Source organism: Mustela nigripes, chromosome 7, assembly GCF_022355385.1.
Source record: "Mustela nigripes isolate SB6536 chromosome 7, MUSNIG.SB6536, whole genome shotgun sequence".
Taxonomy (NCBI): Eukaryota; Metazoa; Chordata; class Mammalia; order Carnivora; family Mustelidae; genus Mustela; species Mustela nigripes.
Window position 1 is genome coordinate 63,941,363 of NC_081563.1, and position 23,711 is coordinate 63,965,073.

Below are 23,711 nucleotides of genomic sequence, written 5' to 3' on the forward strand. Positions count from 1 at the left end.
TGAAATCAAGAGTCAGATGCTTAGCTGACTGGGCTACCAGGTGCCCCACAATTACCTGTATTTTAAAAGAACTCTGATGTGGGTAGGTTTTTTAAATACCCATTTTAGGGCTTAGTAGTGTGTAGCTAAGGCCTTAAAACTAGGAAATGGTAAAGTTAGGATTTAAAGCCTTTGTAAAGCCTGTGTTCTTTCCACTGGGTATCTTGCCTCTTTTTCACAAAGACTGCTTTGACTCTCTGCCTTTGCCCTTTTTTCTGTTATGGTTCTGGAATGGGAATACCTTGTCTGACCCAAGGTGGAAGGTGGAGTTTATGAATGTCATAAACTTAAGATTAAGATGCAGTTTTTATTATCCAAATTTACCATCTGCATAGGTGGATAGCAATATTTAATATTTCTGGATTTTAAAAAATTTCAAAAAAATTGCTGAAGCTGTTTTATATATAAGTATAGGAACTAGACTGACTTTTTTTTTTTAATAGGATAATCTTAATAGTAAAAATTTGTTTCTGTGGACTATCAGGCAATTTACAGATAACATTAGGTATTTATTTAAAAAAGCAGTATACTCCTTGTCTTCTAAGAATTTACCTTCTAATTAAATCCATACTGTCATTTTGAGCTTTACAAACCTGCTTTCACAGTTTTTTTGTTTTTAATTCTAAAGGAGATTTAGAAAGTAGTTTCAGTTAATAGTCCTGATTTTAAAATACTGTTTTGTAAAATCTGTTCTTTCTAGTATTATCTCAATTTAATGGTATCCTATCCTTGTTTAAAAACAAAGTATAAGGACTAATAGAGTAAATAGATACTTAAAGGAAAAAAAATTATACCTTTTATTAGGGTTACAGTTAATAGAAACATAATTTTTATGCTTATTTTCATCTGCTGTTATCATTTACTATATCTGACTTTTTAATTTATCTCTTTTGATATGAACATCTGTGTAATTGCAGATATATTTATTTTTGCTTTCCAAATAAAATATTTGTCTGGGTTAGCACCTTTGAAGAAATTGATAATATTCAGCCTCAGCAATTATAGTGATGTTTGTATTGCTTCTAAACTAAAAAAGAAAAAAAAGGAAATGTTAGTTTTTTGGGGGGCGGGGTACATAAACCATCTTGACAATACCATAGGTGAGCCTAGCAGGGAAAGGAACTGTGATTCCACATAGATGGAAAACTTAACCTGGTCTGGAAGTAATATAGAATGTAAGCCAGTGAAAGAAAGTAGCAGGCGAGTATTTACTATGGTAATAAAGGGTTTGTGTTTGTAAGGGTGTGATTCATAACTGTATACAAATATGTCTGTCTAAATAATGGACTTAAGAGTTCAGGCTTTTCTTAAAGGTACATTTTCTTTATATTAAAGTCCTATCCACAGGAATAGAAGAATAGTGAAGCCTTGAGGGTATTTTTAAAGTTTTGTCATACCCGATAGGCATAATAGTTTAGAAAAATACTAAAATCTGAAGTTTTTAACTGGTATAATAATTGACATTTTCACGTAATAATCTTCAGTGCAGTCCTTTAGCTTGTTCCTGTCTTTATATGAGAAGGGGAATGATTCAGCTGGAATTTCTGTAAAAATAGTAAACACTTTAGTATGGCACAAAGGAGATTATGAAGTTGTTTTGTAATAAGATAGTAATAATTCAGTGTCTAGCAATACACAGCTGATTCAAGTTTTTTTCTTTTAAACAGGAAGTTGCTTTAAAGAATAAACAAGAGTTGTATGCACCACCTCCGCCTCCCCAGTTCTACTCCAGCCTTATTGAAGAGATAGGAACTCTTGGTTGGGATAAGTATGTCTATTTTAAAATGTTCCAGAAAAGTCTTCTTCTTCTTTTTTTTTTTTAAATACATTTAAATTTATTTGCAGTTTTAGCAATTTATTTTGTACCTGTGTTTAGTCAAAGTGTTTCATTATAATTAGAACTTATTTAATTATAATTGATAACTGATCCTTATTGTGGGTATGAATTAAAGGGATAGCATCATTAACAAACTGATCTACAAAGTAAAATGTGAAATAAAATGTTGAAAAAAACCAACATTTTTATATAGGAAGTAAGATGTTACCATATTTTTACTGAGCATAAACATGTTATTTTAGTTTTATTGAGGTATGATTGCCAAACATGATTATAGTATTTTCAGCATGTACAATATGATTTGATTTACATGTATTTGGAAGGATTCACATAAACTCACATATTCACATATTCATCACCTCACATATTAGCTTTTTTCCTTGATGTTTTTTGGGTCATTGTTCTTCTGACTGTTACAGAATGGAAACTTTTAGGAATTTCTGATTGCCATTTTCACTGACATCTTGCTATATGTTTTCTGTTTGTTTCCTGCATTTTGTGTTTTTTCGCTTTATCTATTTTCATCGGCCTTTATTTGAATTAATCAAGAATTAAGTTATTATACATCCTTTTATTATTTTTTTAGAACTGCCTTGGAGATTTCAGCATACATATAGCAAAATATACATTTTTACTTTTACCAATTTTCTTATGGGAGGATCTGAAATGCAGTTTATTTTTTTACCTGTTTACCTGTTGTGTTATTGTTATCATGCATTTTAATTCTATATTTAAAATTGGCAAACTGTTTTTAAAGTTAATATTTATTATATAAATTTATATTTTATATATATGGTTATATGTGTAAATATATTATTATACATTGTGTATGTATAATTTGTATGTAATTTGTATATTTCTCCCAGTTTTTTTATGTTTTATTTTAATTTTTTTTTAAAGATTTTTATTTATTCATTTGAGAGCAAGAGAGACATCACAAACAGGGGGAGAGGGAGAGGGAGAAGCAGATTCCTTGCTAAGCTGGGAGCCCATTGTGACATGGGGCTTGTTTTCAGGACCTGGAGATGATCTGAGCCAAAGGCAGATGCTTAACGATCTGAGCTACCCAGGTGCTCCGTATTTTTGTTATTTTTTTAAAAGGTTTTATTTATTTATTTGAGAGAGAGAGGGAGGGAGTCCATAAGTGGGGGAGGGGCAGAGGGAGTAGCAGAAGACTCCCCACTGAGCAGAACATGATGTGGGGCTCCTGATCCCAGGACCCTGGGATCATGACCCTAGCTAGCTGAAGGCAGATTCTTTATTAACTGAGCCACCCAGGTGCCCCTCTCCCAGTGTTCGTTCTTCCTTCCTGCATTTCTACTTCTCTGTCTGGAATCTTTTTTCTTCCTCACTACAGAATTCTTTTAATATTTTTTTGAGATATAATTGACATATTTTAGATGTACAATGTAGTGATTTGGTATATGTATATATTATGAAATCATAACAATAAGGCTAGCTAACCTCCATCATTACACATACTTACAGTTTTTCTTGTGGTGAGAGCTTCCAAGATTTACTCTTTCAGCAACTTCTAAATATATATTACAATATTATTAATTACAGTGGCTATGCTGTACATTACATAGTGGAAGTTTGTACCATTGACTGACTTCACTCATTTCATCTCTGCCTCTGGCAGCCACCAGTATGTTCTCTGTATCTGTGAGTTCATTTGTTTTTTCCTTAAATTCAACATATAAGTCACATCATATTGTGTTTCTTTCTCTGACTTGTTTTGCTTAGTGTAATGCTCTTAGGGTCTATCCATATTGTTGTAATAGCAGGATGTCCTTTATTAATGGCTGAATAGTAAGTATTTCATTGTATATTTGGTGAATACACGCGCACACACAAACACACACACATGCTAAAATTTCTTTCTCCATTCATCTGTTAGTGGATACTTAGGTTGTTTCCATGTCTTGGCTATGGTAAATATTGCAACAGTGAACTTGGGGTTGCAGATACCTCTTCAACATTGCGATTTTGTTTTCTTTGGGTATATACCCAGAAGTGAAATTGCTAGATCATATGGCAGTTCCATTTTTAATTTTAGAGCGTATGCATTTTTATAATTGCTGTATCTTCCTGTGGATTTTTCCTTTTATCATTAAATGTTTCTTTCCATCTCTGGTAATATTTCTTTCCTTAATGTCTACTTTGTTAGATTAGTATAACTACATTAGATTTCAGTATTTTTAGAATTTTCTGGCCTTTCCTGTATTATCTTATTTAAAAATATTTTTCTGCTATCTTCCATAATCTAGATCCACTGGAGCCTGTTTTTAATTTTTTTTCTTGTGGTTTTCAGTCATATAGTTAGTCCTGGATCTTGGCATTCCTGGTACTCCCCCCGCACCCCACAAATTGTCTGTCTCTCTCCCTTTCTCTCCTTTCCTCTCCCTTTACCTTGCTTCCTCCCTCTTCCTCTCCCCTAGCCTCTGGCAGCCACTGATCTTTTTATTGTCTCCACAGTTTTGGATTTTCCAGAATGTCATATAGTTGGACATTATGTAGCCTTTTCAGATTGGCTTCTTTTACTTAGTAAAAGTATTTAAATTTCTTCTTAATCTTTTCACGGCTTATTAATTCTTTTGTTTTTAGTACTGAATATAGTTCCATTGTCTGTATAAGTTTATTTGTTCACTTGCTGAAGAGCATCTTAGTTAGCTTCTAAGTTTTGGCAGTTATGAATAAAGCTGCTGTAAACATCTGTGTGCAAGTTGTGTATGTGTGTATGTGCGCGCACACGTGCACACGTGCGTGTGTGTTTATCCACATTGGTAAATACCAGGGCCTACTGCTTTTTTTTCTTTTTAAGTTTTTATTTAAATTATAGTTTTGTAAGGGGTGCCTGGTGGTGCAGTTAGTTAAGGGTCTGACTTTGGGTTTCAGCTCAGCCTGTGATCTCAGGGTCATGAGATGGAGCCCTTCGTTGAGGTCCACACTCCTGTCTCTCCCTCTTCCCCCCCCCCACAGCCCCCACTGCCCCGCCAACACATACGCATGCTCTCTTTCTCTCTTTCAAATAAATCTTTAAAAAAATAAATTCCAGTTAGTTAGCATACAGTGTAATATTGGTTTCAGGTATACAATACAGTGATTCAGCACTGTGTGTGCTCATTACAGCAAGTACACTCCTTATGCCATTACCTATTTAACCCATCGCCCCTGCCCTGCCCCTACAGTAACCATCAATTCTCTATAGTTCAGAGTCTGTTTTTTGGTTTGTCCATCTTTTTTCACCCCCTTTGCTTGTTTGTTTTGTTTCTTAAATTCCACATATGAGTGAAATCGTATGGTATTTGTCTTTCTGACTCTCTTATTTCACTTAGCCCAATACTTTCTAGCTCCATCCAGGTCATTGCGAATGGCAAGATTTCATTGTTTTTTTTTTATGGCTGAATAATGTTGCATTGCGTGTGTGTGTGTGTGTGTGTGTGTGTGTGTGTGTGTATACCACGTCTTCCTCATAGATTCATCAGTGGATGGACACTTGGGCTGTTTCCATAATTTGGCTATTGTGGCTACTGCTGCTATAAACATTGGAGTGCGTATATCCCTTTGGATTAGTAGTTTTGTGTTTTGGCCAGAGACTTAGTAGTGCAGTTGCTGGATGATAGGGTAGCTCTATTTTTAACCTCTCGAGGAACCTCCATACTGTTCATCAGTGTGGCTGCACCAGCTTGCATTCTACCAGCAGTGCAGGAGGGTTCCCCTTTTTGTTTCCTGTGTTGCTGATTTTAGCCTTTCCGACAGGTGTGAGGTGGTATCTCATTGTAGTTTTGATTTGTAGTTCCCTGAAGACAAGTGATGCTGAGCATCTTTTCATGTGGGCCTACTACTTTCTAATAGTAAGAGGTAAGGGGTTTTTCTTTATTTTCACAATTGAATCAGTGGCAAATTGAGTACGCTATAACAACAAAAATGTAAAACCTGAACTCTCATGGTCTGTGCTTAACAAGATGACTCTGACTACTCTTTCTTTAAAAAAGAAAAACCCAAACAAAACAAAAACCCTGAAAAACTGGCAAAAGGGGAAAAATGCGGAAACTGACTTAGTTTCCAGATATTTTAGTTAATACACCTTTTCTCACTTTCTCTTGCTGACTGTTCTTCAGTATTTGCCCTTGTTCATTAAGGCTGAAGTGCTATGCCTAATGATCTTTTGTTGAGTGTTAGAAATTGTATATAAAAAAGTTCAGAGGTTTTAAATGATACTTTCTTTTAAAAGGGTTTACTTTTTCCTTTGCTAAGAAATAGAGTAGGGGTAGGTTGCTATAATCCTGGTTGAGTTTGGGCTATAGTTTTTTTAAGACTCAATGTACTTCTTACCGCTCCTCTCCCTTTCCTGAGTCGTAACCCTCTAGAAAGTTTAGGCAAGAGCTGGGTGTGTTCATTGGTATTTCTCCCTTGGTAGATCCTAAACTCTTGTGTGTGTCTCTTCACGGGGCCAGTTTACCTCTCAGTTGGAGTCAGGGGTCCATTTTTGACAATGTTTCATCAGCCTCTTGTTTGCTTTACTTTTAGGGGTAACCCTTCCAGGGTTCCCACTGAGGGCTTGGGGGTATTCACTGGGGCTTTTCCTCATGTAGGTTCTAAATTTTAATTAATTTCTCCTCAGTGTTATGGGATTTCTAAATATTCCCTCCCCCCCTTGGTTTTCACTGGCTTTCAGCTTAGTTTTTTCTTCTTCTTTTTTTTTTATCCTCATCACTTGCAGTTCAAGGATTTATCAAAAGTTTTGATGGAAGAGTGCTGAAAGTTTAGGGAAAGTTCCCAGGCCCTACCTTTCCAGTAGATTCTGGCTCTTTAAAAGTCCGTTATTTTTATCTCTAGCCTCAAGAGAGTTCCAGAAATGCTGCAGTGTGGTTTTTTTGTTTGTTTTGGTTTGCTTCTTAATAGCATCTTTCTGTTTGTGCCCTTTGCCCAAATTATTCTTCTCTAGCCCTGTGTGCAGAATTGGTAAATAAGCTGAGGGAAAAATGGCTGCAACGGTGGCTTACCTCTCCTCTGTTCCCCCTTTTCAGGACCTTGGTTCTTTAGGTCTTGGTTGCCTTAGCAATTCTATGATACCTCCAACCTTTTTTTTTTTTCCCTCTTGCATCAGGCTACTCTGATGATTCTCAGTGAAAGTGTAGGTCTGTAGCAGGATACTCCATTTTAGCCAGGTATTGTTGTTACATATAACTTCAAATGTACTGTTGTGGTGATATCGTGGACTGGTTAATGCTATTCATGTGATTAGGCATTATTTGGTAAGGTGCCACTCCTGAATAGGATTTGGGAAAAATGGAACTTTTTTTTTTTTTAAAGATGGAACTTTTAAATAAAATTTAGCATAACCAGGAGAGAGGAGACAGAAGACAAGTAATGAATTGAGATGAACTAAGAGCAGTTTGGCTGGAAGTATGAAGATTTGTCTTGAGGCATTGACATCATGGACCTGGTCATTCTTTGGATTTAAGGTGTTATAGAAAAATCAGGTTGACTTACTTTCAGATGCTTAAACGTTAAGATCTTAGTGTTTAGAGGATACTTAGGAATGTAGGAAGGACTTGGGAAGGGGAAACCCTTTTCAAAGTTGTGACATGTTTGGAAGAACTCTAGTAATGAAGTAGTTGAAGCACTGAGAATGCAAATATGAGATTTGTGAATCATTCATTTTTTTTTTCTCACCTAACTATTGAATGCCTATAATGTAAGACCGTGGATAACCATAGGCAAGACTTTAATAAAGATTCCTCAAGGAACTTATGTCTAGTGGGAGAGTCAGAATTTAAGTAGATGATCGCAGTAGTATTTAATTCTAACTGTGATAAGTACTACAGAATATAATTATAGGGATTCTGGAGAGCCATTAACAAGGTATAAGAGAAATAGTAGAAGTATTAAAATATCTTATGGAATAAGTGTTTTTTAGGGACAAAAAGAAAGTATTGAGTTTTGCTTTGCATTATGCCTATTGTTCTGATGTGGGATAAAAAGGAACAGATGTCTAGCTTGGATAATAGATGAAGCCAAAAGGAAGGTTATGAATGCCTCTATCATAGCACTGATCACAATATGAATGCTTGCCTCTTCCTTAGACTAAAATTATTTTATACAGGGACTTACATTTTCGAAGTTTCTGTCCTGTGCCACTGACTGCTATAGCCACTTTATATAATGCCTAGTTAATTCTCTGAATAAATTTCAAGATACATATTTTTATGTTCAGCTTTATATATAAAATGTGTATGTAGCCAAGACTGGCTGCATAACAGTTCTTAGGCATTCTGTGTGAATGGTGCTGCCTTGAATTGTGCTATGGAGTAGCTCTGATAAGGATCCTTCACTAAAGTGCCCTCATATACTTGGAGATAGGTTTTATTAGTCTCACCCTCAATATGTGCCTGTCTCATCATGGATAAAATTGGCCACATGCAAAATTAACCCATCCTGAGAGATAGTTATGAAATCTGTTGTTTAGATTTGTGAGAGATCAAAGTTTAATTATAGTGACTAGTGTGCGTGATTGAATTAGAATATAGCTGCTGTTACCGAATCACTTGTTTCACAGTCTTTACAGATGAAGAATGTGTTAGCAAAAGAGAAATTGCTTGCGTGGATTGTCAGAAGCCAGATAGTAAGATTTTGTCAGTATTTATTCAGTTCTTTCTGGAGTAAGAAAATCTATCAATTTTATTTTTGTGATTTAATCCTTGAATCAGGTCTGGCAATGTTGGCATAGGGTTTCAGACCATCAGTGCCAACACTGAGAGTTGAATTGTGCTATCCACATACTAGAATTGCTACCTTTTGAGGCCTTGCCTAGATAGCTGGCCAGCTTCTTAATTTAAAATATCTCTTAAAATGACACAGACAATAATTTGTATGACAAATTGATTTGAATGGATTGTCAGAATCTTAATGATTTGTAGACAATGTCAGTATGTCTTTGTTTTTCTTACACTTTAATATTCTTGTAGATTTGTTAGTATAATGGTAAAATCTGATAATGAAAGAAAAATCCTTTTTTTTTAAGGTAATGAAGACTTTGCTGTGTTTTTAAATTACATAACTGACATATCCAATCAATTCTATATGATGAGGCTTTATAAAAAATTAGGAAAAAGTAGAAATATTTAGAATATGACTGAAATCTTTTTTCTTTTATTCACATACATTTTTTTTTTATGGAAATGGCATTGAGAATTAGTAACTGACCTTAAGTTTGATTGCTATTATAATTTCTGTACTTGTTTTCAACTTGTATAAAAACACACTAAAAACAGCTATTGTCTGAAGGGTAAAAAGATGATGGTAAGTCAGTGATTTTGGGTATTACACAGTTCACAAAGGTAAGTGATGCAAAAAGCTGTCTTGATAGGTTTCTGTTCACTTCTGCTTGTGTTGTTTAGCAGAAGGGCTCATTAAAAGGATAAGAATTAGAGTCCTTGGGGTTTAACAGGATTTTCTGTTCAGAAACATTAGGATGTTAAGGATATCAAGAATGTCCTGGCGTTGAAAGCACTAAATACTTGTTGTTATAAGTAGGTTGATCTACATTCCACTTTACCTAGGATAATCCTAGTTTATGCTTTTTATCCTGGCCTCTTGCAGTCTCAGAAGTGTCTTTTTGGAAGAAATATGTAGTCATCTTAGTTAGAAGATACTTAATGTTTGTTTTAGTAATCACATGGCCCTAGGTAATTCAGAGATTAAATAGTTCTAACAGGGCAAGTGTGATCTGATGGTTTTATTCTTTTTTTAAGACAGCATATATATCAATTAGAGTGAGTAGAATTCAACTATTTGGCCTTTTAAATTTGTCTAGGGAAAGAACTGAGTTTTATTAAATTTGTTGTGCTGTTGAAAGATTGTAAATACATACTAAGTTGAATTTTTAATTAAGTATCTTATTTTGGTAATGAACTTACTAATCCATTGATATTTTCTATAACTCCCAGTGCATTTCAAAGAACTGTATACCATATTGGGAGAAATGGAGATACTTGTTAGGAGGAAATTAATTCCAGTAACTGGACAAGAGTTTTAATTCTGGCTTATCAGCTCTGTGTCATTGGGCGAGTAATGTAAATTCTCTGAGCCACGTTTTATTTTTCAAATGAAACTAATAATACTTAATAGTAAGGGTTAATAAGAAACATGTGTTATTTGATTCAAAGAATGCCATGTATAAAATAGGTTTAAAGTTGAGCTACTAGTTCACCTAAAAATGTCAGACTATATATGAGTTTTATAGCTCTTAATTAGTGTTATGATTTCATTATAACCAGTAATGATAATTTTCACTGCATATTGCATAAGAACATAGATGTTAATAAGTATGATTTTCATCCTAAATTATCTTTATCATAGAGTGCTTTTTTTCTCATATATATTCAAATCACTGAAAAAGTGGAGATTATCTAATAATGAAAAAATTGTTTTTCTAAATTGGTAATATGTTTATAGTATGTAATTTAAACAGTTTGCATTCAGTTGTTTGAAACTTGCATATAAAATCAATAAATATTGAACCAGTCTGATAGTAACTTCTCCATGGTCATGTAATGCATAGAGCATTGATGTAATGCATAGTTTAAAACTTTAATATTCCTTAGAAAAAAGTTGATTTGACTGGGAAGCAAAAACTTGAAAAGGAACAGTGTGACAGTTTTGAGAAAGTCCTTTCGAAGATTCATTTATTTGAGAGAGAGTTCACCTGCTTGTGCATGCATATGCAAGTGAGGAGTGGGGCAGAGAGAGAGGGCGGAGAGAATCTCAAGCAGACTCTGAGACCTTGGTGGGGCTCAGTCTCAAGACTCCTGAGATCATGACCTGAACTGAAACCAAGAGTTGGACACTAAACCAACTGAGCCACCCGGGGCTCAGATGATTTAGGAAGGTTCTTCTTAAAGGAGGTGAGTATTGGGATAAGCTTGGAAGGAATGTAGAGAGCCTTAAAAGGCAGTGGTGGAAGTAGGTATGTAGTGATGGAAATGTGCAGTTCATCTTTGGACTTTGTAGTAGATCAGTTGCTCACAGAAGAGGATAGAAACCAGGGCCTAACTGAAAGGTCTTTCCTACTAGACTAAGGATTCTGTATATGCAAATGATGGGGACTCACTGATTATTTTTGAGCAAGGGGTTGATAGGATTTTATAAAAGTATCTAGGAAGATAGGGGCACCTGGGTGGCTTAGTCGGTTAAGTACCTGACTCTTGGTTTTGGCTCAGTTGTGATCTCAGGGTCTTGAGCTCAAGCCCCACGTTGGGCTTCCCGCGCAGCAGGGAGTCTGGGACTGTCCCTTTCCCTCTGCCCCTCCTACTCATGCTCTCTCTCTATATATATAATACATAAATCTTAAAAAAAAAAAAGTATTTAGGAAGATTAATTTAGTCATGAAAGGCAGAATAGATTGATGTACAGAAGATACAAGAAATAAAGACACCATTTAGGGAGATTGTTTTTTGAAGTAGTTAATGCTTAAACCTGAGGGTGGTAATGAAGATGAAATTGATGCTTTATTAAAACATGAAGATCTTTAGTCTGCCTTTGATGTTATTGCTACATCTATGCCTCTAGGTATTTAAAGAAAAACTATGTAACCTAAGCTTTTAGTCAAAGTAAATACTGTATTTCAAGAAAAACAAAGCAAATTTGTTTTGCCTGTCTGTACTGATACCATTCAGCTTTTACCAGGAACAGTGGAAACCTCTATGAATCTTAAGTATTAGTATCCTTTTTCAAAGGTTTTAAAAATTTTAACTCAAGTGTAGTGCCATTTTATTATAAGCAGTAACTTATAAAGAAATGCAGCAAGTGATAAATACAAAGTTAAGTGCCAAAAATATATATTCTTTAGATTTTATATTTGTGTTTTTCTATTTCCTTAGTCTATTTTAGAATATGCCTATTTAAGTAATAACACCAAAACTTCTAAATACAAATTTAAAATGTGATTTCAAACTTTTCAAAAATTGAGCTTTTCACTGATTTTCCTAAATTTATCACTTGCATGAGCTTATATCTTATTTAAATGAATGAAACTGTTTACTCCATATTGTCTAAATTGAGAGACGCAACTTTATAATAAAGCAGAGCATTTGAAACAGACTTTTTTCAGAAAAATGGATTTTGATATTACTTGTAAGATTTTATCACTTTAACTCCTTCCTTTAATAATCTCTTCCATAGACCAAACCCTAAGATACTCTTTCCTGTTGTGGATAGAAATACATTGTATTAGTAAGGATACAAGCTGAGCTGCCATTAACAAAGAGAACCCTAAATTCTCAGTGTTCCAGACAAGGTTAGAATTTTATTCATCTCTCTCATTTAACAGTTGAGAGGTAGGCAGATGGTCAGGAATGAGTTGGTAGCTCTGTTCCACAGGGTCATCTAAGAATCCATGTTTATTTTGTTTCTCAATCATCCAGTCTGGCTGCATTGTTAAGTACATAGGTCTTAGCCATATGTGGCTATTGACATTGACATTTATATTTAAATTACATTAACAATTCAGGGTCTATACCAGCTGTATTTTAAGTTCTTCATATCCACACATGGCCGTGGTTACTATTTTGGACAGTGCAGAGAGAGACGACCTCCATCACTGCGGAGGGTTCTGTTGGTCGCAGCTGCTCTGAGTGTTGTTCTTGTCTGCATGGTCTTTGCTGGCTCTCATTGGCCCAAGTTTTAGTCTGTAGTAGGGAAGATGAGAGGGGGTGGGGAGAAGGCACAGTTCTGTTATAAATGGATAAGAGATGCACACATCCCTGCTGCTTACAGTTCTTTGACCAAGATTTATTGATATGCCGACACCCAAGGGCAGCTGGAAGGGTTTTAGCTGAGTAGAATGTACCCTGCTAAAATTTGGTTTAGTTAGGGATGCTGTGGAGGCAGGGATCCTATTACCAAAAGGAAGGAGGTGAGAAGAGCTAGCACTGAACATTTTGCAATCTAGGTTGGATGTACCAAAGTGTCAATAATCGCAGTAAGGTTTCTTCCTGTCCCTCATACAAAGTAGACAGGGAGTCAGCATGAGTAAAATGTTTAATTTTAAATGACTGTGCTGAGATTAACTCATAATTATACATTTTTTGCTGCCTTATTTGAATTAGTTCTTAAAAGTTCAAGATTAACATTATGATCATTTTGACTGCAAGGCCATATTTGGAGCAGGACAGTGTTTATCTCTAAGGTATTATTTCTGTCTTAACTATTGTGGGAAGTTGATTTTTTTGTATGATTCTGTAAAGACTAGACCTTTTGTTTATTTCTATCTTATAGGTGTTCAATAATGATTTCTAGTATATTGATGCTGAGCAGAAATGTGAAGCATGAGAAGTACTAGGTGGTGACTTAGTTCCTTCTCTTGTCATCTGTTCTTGCTTTCTGTGTGCATATTTATCTGACTCTTTTAGACAGACACTCTTAAATGTTCATGTGTACAACTTCTATATTTCTAAATAATATGACTTTTTCAGTGTAACTTACCAGTCTTAGAAATACTGTACTGGTTACTATAATAAAAATGGATTCGGCTCATATGCCACCTTTTCTCTCCCTTCTTCACTATTATTCTTCTATTCGCCCTAAAATTTCTTAAACTTCCTTCATGTTCCTTCAATTAAAGATGTTATGTCTTCCTCTCAAATTAGCAATTACAATTTTTTTTTAAGATTATTTATTTATTTATTTGACAGAGAGAGATCACAAGTAGACAGGCAGGCAGAGAGAGAGGGAAGCAGGCTCCCCGCTGAGCAGAGAGCCCGATGCAGGACTCGATCCCAGGACCCTGAGATCATGACCTGAGCAGAAGGCAGCGGCCCAACCCACTGAGCCACCCAGGTGCCCCAGCAATTATAAATTTTAGTGTTCCTTATCTTCCTTCCTCATATATTTCCCCTTCTACCTCTCAATTTTTGTCATCTCTACTTTTTAAATTGCTGTGGTCAAATATATTTACATTAATTTCTGTAGCTATAATTAAGTCTTTTAGCTTTTGTCTGTTGTTGGATTCTAAAAATTGGGATTAGTAAGCAGTTACATTTTTAATGACTACATAAATACTTTTCACTGAAAAGCTAATGGTAGAGCAATTGCACTTTCATCATAGCTTTATTGTTTATAACTTAGTTTAAAATTTCTTCATCCCTTTTGGTTTCTTGTATTTTTTATATTAATTTTGTCTTATATATTAAGTCCTACCCTCTAGTCTATATATTCTACAGATTTTTTTGTCCACTATCTTCCTCCAGGAGTCTTCTTTCTTTTTCTTCTAATCTGTTTTGTTGGGACACCGGAGTGGCTCAGTCGTTAAGAGTCTGCCTTCTGCTCAGGTCATGATCCCAGGGTCCTTGGATTGAGCCCTGCATCAGGCGCTCTGCTCAGCAGGAGGCCTGCTTCCTCACCCCCCAGCCTCACCCCCGACCCTCACCCCCCAGCTGCCTCTCTGCCTACTTGTGATCTCTGTCTGTCAAAGAAAACCTTTAAAGTCTTAATGTTCTACATTTTTGGGAGGAGAGGGATTTGAGGTGTTTACAGATAGAGCTGTAGGAAAATGATTATATATATATATATATATATATGAAGCCATTGATATTTTAATGTAAATATTTTTTTCTAGAATAATTTTACTTTTTATTTTCCAGGACTCTAGACTATTCATAGTTTCTGATATAAATTTCTTCTGTTGATAAAGATTGTTTTGTTTTGCTTTTGATTCTACTATTGAAGATACATATCTTTTCAGATTCAGATCTGTTTTTCATTACAAGCAGTGTTCACAGCTCTTGCCCAGTATTTCTTGAAATTGACCCATTTTAACCATTATATCTGGCCAGTGACTGAGTGGCATATAGTGATGTTAAAAGAAATGTTTCCTAGGTTAGGAGGCTAATGTTAGTTCTGAACTATAATGGGTCTCACCATCAGTCTGGGTGATAAGTTGTGCAATACTCTTAGGCTACTTTTTATCTTTACAAGAGAATAGTATTGTAAAAATGTCAAAAAAAAATCCACATGCCCAGTTCGCTAGTAAATATACTGCTAAATTTGAACCTTTTTGGCAGTAGCTTATGCTACTCAAGGGACCGTATTTTTACAGAATGATATATTTCAAAGGGTATTGGTTTCCGTTGTAGAAAATTCATACATTTAGAGCAACTTAAAGCCAAAAACAATTGTGCTGTGCTATAGGTTTAAAATTATTAGTCATTTTGAATACATGTCCAGGTTAAATGTCAGAAGCTATATATTGCATGGAAAGAAAATTTATTGTTAGCAGATTAGACTGTACTTGTGCTTATATAACATTTTCCTTAGAGGATCAGTTGAGTATATGAACTAATATCAGCCAGATTTTTGTACACTAACATTATTGATAATAAAGGAGAAGTTCATTGAAGGGAAAAACAAATAAAGGAAGCATAAAAGTCTCCTAGTGTATGAAACTACAGAAATGGATCAAAGAGTTTGACAGGAAGTTTAATGTGTACATAAGCAGAGGCTGACAGCAACATGCTGTGTGTGCCAAAGGTTCCAGTGATGGAAAACCGAAACATAGTGCTCACTGACCACAGCATGAGCCTTGACACACATTGTAAATAATCCAGAGATCTATGACTGCATTAAGCACCAGGCTGGTGTATTAACGGCAGTAAATCTATAGCTGCATAAAGGGCTGGCATGCAGAAATTCCTCTGATTAATTTTTGTAATGGATTCATAGGAATACAGCAAATATTTTCATTTTGAATCCTACCATCCTCCAACTTCCCCTCCCCCCATCTTTGCCCTCCCTAGTTTGATCATTTTTTATTTCCTTCTGTTCACCAGACTTGTATATGTGGATACTTGTCTCAGTACCATCAAGTTAAAAGCTGAAGATGCTTCTGGTAGAAAGCATCTAATTACTCTCAAGTTGAAGGCAAAGGTATGTGCTTCATTAAACTGTTATTATAGTCAGGAAATACTCTGTGAAATGAACTCTGAATGTTTTCAATGTAGGAAGTGCTAATGGCTTCTGAAAAGGTATTTGGTATTTTAAAAAATTTATTTTGGAAAGCTCAAAAAATTTACCCACTAGGTTTCCAAAAGCCTAGACATGATTTTGTGTCGCTCTTTTATTACAGACTTGCTCAAAATATAGACTTCATAGTGAAGGAATATTAGAAATAAGATTGGGCAGGCTCAGAGGACCTTGATGTCCTTTTTGTAACATTGTACAAAGACAAAATGTGAGTTTCCACTTTCCCAAGTAAAGTTTCACTGAAGTCTCTTGTCTTCAACTTTTACTATGAATTACACTCTCCAAACACATCCATATGTATACCTTTTTATTCTTTGTTTTGGCTAAAATTTTAATTCTGTATTTTAAGAACTTGCAAAGGTTATGCCTCCATTTATAGACTCTTTACAGGCTAGTGATCTATAATTACTAATTCTGTTGGCACAAAACATAGCTGTCTTTATGTCTTTGTTTTAGTTCTAGGTTATGAATTTTGAGAAATAAGTAGAGTAAGCAAGTTCAGCATATTAATCATTTATTTAGTAATCACTAGGGACACATTAGAATTTGAGAAAACCTGGACATTTAACTTTTTTTATTGTTCCCAGGAATCATCAATCAACTCTGGTTCAGAAGATTGTAGTATGAAAAGATCAATTGTGTTTGTCCGTTTTAAAAATGTGTCTGGCATTTAAGCTTTCCATGAGAGAAAATTAATACATAAAGCTGGGTGACACAGAAAAGTTGGTATCTTAGAGTGCCTCTTTATCAGGCAATTTGAGAAATGACTCATTCTCTTTTTCTCACACACAGAATATTCAGGTATAATTTTAAGATTCATGTGTGATAAGTATTGAAAATATTAGTGGGATAGAAATTTATTTGTGAAAGAAGTTACATGGATATTTTTGTCAAAATGAATAAAAAATTATTTTTTAATTTTTAAAGGTGAGCTTTGTTTTTACCCTTAAGATCAGGGAGAAATTTTCCTTTATTTCTCCAAAGATCACATGGGTTTCTGTAATTTACTTCAGAGTTTTAATTGTTTGTACTTTGTACATTTATAAAAATTGCTTTGCTGTTGTGAAGACCAGAATGAAAAATTTTAAATGCATCCTGTCTTGACTCGTGGTGGTGGTGGTGGTTTTTTTTAATAGCCTTATTTTTACACTGTACTTTACTAAGGAGATTCTCTGTCTAGAACTACATCTATAAAATTTTATTATTCCAGTTAATGACTTTAGTTGGTAATATCAAGAGGAAGGATGTAGCCATTAGAATGGCCCATCCTTTTTGCTTTTTCTTATACCTTTTCAGGGTAGATAAGGTGACACTTAATATTTCTGTGAAGGATGTATCTAAGTTTTTGCAGCATTGGTAACTGTGAAGCACTATTATGGATTCTCTGGGAAGAGAGCAGAGAAGACTTTATTTAAATTAAGAAGGAATCGAGAAACAAATTTGTATAAAAAAAAGTGGAAATGAATGATTTTTATATTGATATGATTTATTAGAATCTTTAATTGTATATTGAGTTCAGGTTACATAGACCGAAGTTGTATTTTAGTTGTGGTAATTTCTTCTGGAATATTTAGTTCTGGGATTGTCAGTTAAAAACAGTGATAGCTGAAGCTGTATATTAAAAGTATGTAGTGCAAATTCACATTTAAAACTAAATTTTAAAGGTCAAGCTGATCTTTTTTAAACCTTAATGCAGACTGCAGACTTGTTTTTGTAAATATAAAACCTTTATTTCTTTTACTTGGTATTTTTTGATTTACAGTAAAGGAACACATTTGTTTCATTTTTTTTTTCCTGTTGAATACCTGTTCTCCCAATTCTGCCATTTTCCCTCACTCCCTCCAACCCTTGAAGAAAACAATGCCAATTTTAATTAAACAGTCCTTATTAAGAGTGAATATATAAGTCAAAAAGAAATATAATAAGGGAAATAGTTGAATTTTGTCATTTTTATAGGTGTATTTCTATGCAATATTTAAAGTACATGCTGAACTATGGGATGGAACTATTATCTTTTCTTTTAAAAAAGGAGATCAGGGCTTCTTCAGCTTTGGTCAAGATCCAAGAACTACTTGAAAAACACAGATGTGTTTCAGAGGCTGGGCACTCTGTCTGCTGGCCGTTTTTGTAATTTGCTACAGTTTGTATGTGTTTACTTCAAGGAAGCCTTACTGCTTAGATGGTCCAATCACAGAAGAGATTGGGTTAAAATTTTCCTTAGAACAACGTTCTATAGAATCTAAAAAATACCATATATGACAAAAATAGTTACTTAATATTGTATGACAATTGTATTCTTTGATAGCTATTGATTTGATGGGTTCTTTTACATGAGATTTGAAAAACTGTATGTTAATTAAGAACAAGAATTACTTATTTTTCAATTAATATTCCTTTATGTGGAGCTTTCATCGTTTCAGTTGGACTACTAAAGTAAAACTTGGCAATTAGTCTCTAGTTTTTATATATCTGTACAACTTACTACTGAAAACTACCTGAATTTTGATAGTACAGTATTGCATTTAGTTACCTATGTTATAGTTTTATAATACAAAAGATTCTGAAATATCTAGGATGCTACTTACTAATTGACGTTAAATCATCCAGAAGTATATCAGTTTTTTAATTAGGTTCTGTACAGTTATATGAAGTTTATTGTATAAACAGAATTGATCTTGAACATGGATGTAATTAACATATATATTTGCATTTAATTTACAATAGATATACAGTAAAGCCACCTCTATAGATCAGTCTAATTTATTACATATTTGTATGTCTGTATAATTACACATAAAAATGTATTTGAATACATCATCTCAGAAATTGTGACTCATATATATGGGATCATATGGAATTTATAATCTGCTTTTTTGTTTAACTATTTGTAGGTTTTTTTTTTAATCAGTATATATGTACCATTCACTATATTGAGTCCTATTTGAATGCAGGAGATCATCTTCTCTTTTAAAATGTGCTGTATGTACTAAATGACTTCCAAAGTCACAGATATTTTTCTTTGTTCATCTACTCTAAATACAGTGAACATCTTATTAACTTCATACTCTTACTGAGATTGATGATTTAAGTTGATATTTTTCATTGTCAACATGAGTAGGAGATTAAAAAAAACTCAAAATGAAGTAAATGCTCCATTTTGACCACAGAGGTCTGAAGTGTGCATTATAATTTTTACAGAATCTTAACATGTTAGAAGGAAAAGAGACTTGATAACACTTTTGCTTGAGTTCCATCAATTTTACCTATCAAACAGCTATTGAAGTTAAATGACTTATCCAAGATCACATAAGTTAGCAGAATTGGAAACCAGAGAAATTAAGGTCTCTGTCTGCACTTATTGAGATAATTACATGACTTGTAAAGTGGCTTACAGATTGTTTCTGTAGTGACTATAGCAGTTATACTCAGAAGTACATCAACTCTTATTTTGAATTGTAATAGAGCTCCTTCCTAAATCTCAGCTTGACCTTTTCTTTTTTCTTTTTCTCCAAATGAGAGCATTTTATATTTTTATTATTTCCTGTGTATTTGCCTTTGTGTTTTCAGTTTTGCATAGCCAGATAACCATCAGAGTATAAGTTGATAAATTTCTTTTTAGCGAATTGCTTACTATAACTAAATGTTAATTCTTTTCAAAACATTGACTTCAGAAGGGCTAATGTTTGCTAAATACTATAGTGATAATTTTTGGAACCCATTTGCTTATTCGGCGAAGTTGTGAGAAATAAAATGCTGAAGAAAGTGAAAATCTAAAACTTATTTTAAGACTTTGTTGAATGAGAGCTAGGAGTTTTCCAAAATTAATTTTCTTTTGGTAAATTTTGCTTTTTAATGAAAATAAGTGAATTTTCTTTAATTACATCTGACTTCTGAGAATCCAGAACTGGTTTTTACAAAAGTCATGTAGTACAATTCTTTAATAACAAAATTGATTTTAAGAAAAACTGTCTTTTGTCTTTCTTAACTTAGATACCTAATTTATCCTTAATGACTATCACTTTTTGAATAAAGCTGTTGAATTAATTTTTTTATTGACCATGAAAAGGTTTTTCTTAAAACTATTACTTTTTTCTTTTTGTTTATTATATATTTGCTAGGACTAATTGCTTTATTAGGAAAAATACATTTTTCTACACTTCTTGGCTCTTTTAACAGATAACTTTTTTAAAGTGGTGCCTGAGATGGAGATTAAATTTTAGATTGAAAGGAAATTAAATATTAACCAGTTTGATCTCTCTTTTTAAAGGTAAAGAAACTGAGATCCTGTGCGTTTCACCCCTCAATTTAGTTAGTAGCTGACCTGACACTGACTTAATTCATTATTCTTTACTCAAAACCTATTGCTTTGGCACCCCAAATCAAACTTTGTACCTCCTGAACATAAGTTGACTTATTAGTCAGCTCTTGACATCTTCTACAATAATAGAATCAAAATATTAACATATAATACATTTGCATTTATAAGACTTTTCCTATTCAGTTTTTCTAAAATAGTTCATGTGAAATTGTCACGACAGAAGCAAATATGACCTAATTTTATGCCTTTTTATAGTACCCAGCAGAATCTCCAGATTGTTTCGTGGATTTTCCTGTGTCATTTTCTATTTCTTGGACACCACAGGTAAGTTCTTAGATTTAAGTAGCTGAAAAGCATATTCTATTAAAACAATAGGTTATAGGTTACAGCTATAGGTTATAAATATATATATTTTTTATATATATATAATAAATATAGGTTATAGGTTACATTTTAGGTTATAAAGTTTTTTTTTTTTTTTGGTAAGCATTTATGTATAAACAGAACTTTCAGAGTGCTTTCGTTCCCTGTATTCCCTAGTAGTTAATGTCCAGTTTCTCCCTCCCCTCCCACATAAACACACCATCCAGTCTTTAGGTGTTTATGCCTCATAGTAGATAAAAATGAAGTTCTATTCACAGAAGTTTAATTTTAATTTAAATCATAAAGAACTCTACAGCAGTGAGCAGTAAGTAGAAAGTTGGGTGAATTTTTCGGATTGCTGAAACTGTTAATATTGATGGCATAATATCAGAAGATCTCTTTCAGAGAAGAAAGAGTTATGCCTGACAATACAAATCACTTGCACTGAGTTTTTATTGTTTTAAAGTGGTTGTCCGTAATTCATCCTTCAGCTTAGGCTATATTTTTGTATGGGCTTTGGGACATTTGTACTTGTATAAAGAATATAGGAAATTCTTTCTTCTGTTTCTATCAGCTTAATTTCTCAAAATACTGATACCTAAGAAGAATATGAAATTAAAAGTACACTGGAAATGGTAATACAACGTAGATGTAAGGTTTTTAATTGTATGAACACCCAACATTATGTGTGTGTGGTTTTTAAAGATCTGGCAGAGTGCTGGTTGGATTCAGAGAACAATCGAGTCATGACAGGCATGGTCCATCTTTCACCAAGTAAATTGTGACATTTGGTAGCAAAATGGAGAGAACATTTCTTTTCTTATCCACAGAGCAGGGGGAAATTCCTATTAACATTTTACAAATATTCTGTAGAGGCTACCTGTACTTTTGTTAGGAAATTTTGATGGGGTCAAGTGAAAACTTATGCCTAATTTTTAAAGTACATATATACAGTAATTGTGTATGAAGGTAGTTTTTAAAAAGACCTAACAGGATTTAAATAGCGTTGTGTAGGTTCAAATGTCATTCATTTATTACATTAATGACACATATATATTAAAAATTATTTTTTGTATTTTTTTCTTTAAAAGCAATCTCCCTCCTTTAAATGGAAACTGAGAAAACGCAGCAAAAGAAAAGAGAGGAAAAACCCTGTAATTTGCTTTTGATATTCTGATACAGGTTATAAAAATCTAAGTCACTGTGTTCACTTAAAAAAATTTTTTTTAAAGACACTTTTCCTCTTTTTTAAATATAAATTTTCTGTTTGGCTTTCTTCTTTCTAAAATAAACATTTTCCTCTTTTTAAAATGTGAATTTCCTATTTGGCTCTGTAAACTTTGTTTTATGTGAGATTATGAGATAGGGCTGTACCTGGATTATATTATTCTTTGCAGATATGCTATCTCTAGATTAAATTTTAATATGTATCAGAATCCCAATTCAAAAACTGTATTTTTGAAGAATTTGTAGTGTTTTTAATGTAGATAAACATACAAGCTTTTCCAGCCTTAAATCTGTGAAAAAGTTTGCATCTCCACAAGAAGACTGTTTAGCGCTTACCTTATTCTGTCATTTAGCAAAATTATTTTGTGATTTCAACACACTGGGAAATCTTTGAGGGTAATTTCTTTCAAATTTGCTATCTGTATTTAACACCAGCTCAATGCCTTGCACATTTATGCATGGGATGAATTTTAGATCTAGTAAGGTCATACAGCAAGTTTTCTGTTTTGTACTAGCTCCCAGAGAACAGAACCTAATTAGTAGTAACTGGAATGTTATTTTTTTTCCAATTAAAGAATATACTAAGATTCTTAGTAAATCACAGATAAAAACTTGGATACCTTTTTATCCACAACTCAGATTTGACAGATGTTCATTTTTTGTCATTAAATGCTTTATATAGTTACATTGTATGAATCCACCAGTTAATTTATTCGTTGTCCTACTGCTAAAGTTGTTCACAATTTCTTAAGTTGTGCGCTAGTGAATATCCTTACATTTCCTTATTATGTATATGAGACTCAGTGTGGCTTATGCCTAGAGAAAATTTTGGATTGAGGGGAATGTACCTCTTTGAGATTACTAAATATTGCCAAATTGCCTTCTCAGATTGGTTGTATAAGTTTATTTCCCTGCTCAGCAATGCATGTAATATCTACTTCTCCAAATTCTTTCCAGGACTTAGCCTGACCTTTATTCTTAACAAGAATTGAAATTATTATTATTGTGTTTATAATCTTTGCTTATTTAAAAATTTTTCTTAATTTGGATACCGATTATTGGTTATATCAGATGTATTTTCTCTCTGTGGTATACTTTTTACCTTTGTATGTAATCTGTTTTGTCAGTCAGAAGTTTAACTTTCAGTGTTGTCCCAAGTCTTGTCCTTGTGATTTCTGCTTTTTGTGTCTTGAATGAAAAAACCTTTCATATCTTGTTCTGAGAAGATAATTTCCTATCATTCTTAAAGTTAGTATTTTTTTCACATTTTTAATTTACACTTGCCTATTTTATATATGCACTTAGAATTTGGATGTGTCTTCATTTGTTTAGATCTGGGGCTAATTTCAGTTTTTCTTTTATATTTGCTATTAAAATGTTTCAAAATACATTATTTACTTATTTTAGAGTCTAGCAGTACATCATAAATATTTTGGTAATAATACTACCAGTGGTATGAGCTCTTGAGTCTTTTAGACATGATGAGAGTATTGGCAATATTAGTTTATGTTTTAAAAGTAAGCAATATCAGACCACTTTGCTGTGTATGATCTTTTTTCATTGATTTGTTAGAAATAATTCTGCTTGTGAGAATTATTTTTTCTTAACCGCTTTTAAACAGTGTGGTTCTTAAGCAAAATAAATGCAGTCTAGCAGCAAACTTACATTTAAGTGATTGTACATGGGTTCCAGATAATTCATTAAAAAATAATCCTTGTCTGTTTTTGTTTTGTACATTTATTTCCTCTTTGGATTCAGTGTTTCTGGACTTTAAACTTGGAAGATCTTTATTTTCCTTTCTTTTTGTGAAAAATAGGCATGGCTTTGTGGCATCCATATTAAAAATGGGTAATTTTCCTTATGGTCCCTGTCTTCCTGCTGGGTTGATAATGTTTTGATGTA

At 33.5% G+C, this 23,711-nt stretch overlaps 1 protein-coding gene across 1 annotated transcript in view; it reads left to right on the top strand.

The window, feature by feature from the left end:
- The window catches only part of FANCL (FA complementation group L), a 91,495-nt gene that overhangs the window by 23,977 nt on the left and 43,807 nt on the right, over positions 1–23,711 (top strand). The window contains exons 5-7 of the mRNA XM_059406034.1: positions 1,707–1,807; positions 15,709–15,805; positions 20,475–20,543. Of these exons, the coding sequence (XP_059262017.1) occupies positions 1,707–1,807; positions 15,709–15,805; positions 20,475–20,543 (267 nt within the window). The remainder of the gene's footprint in view (positions 1–1,706; positions 1,808–15,708; positions 15,806–20,474; positions 20,544–23,711) is intronic.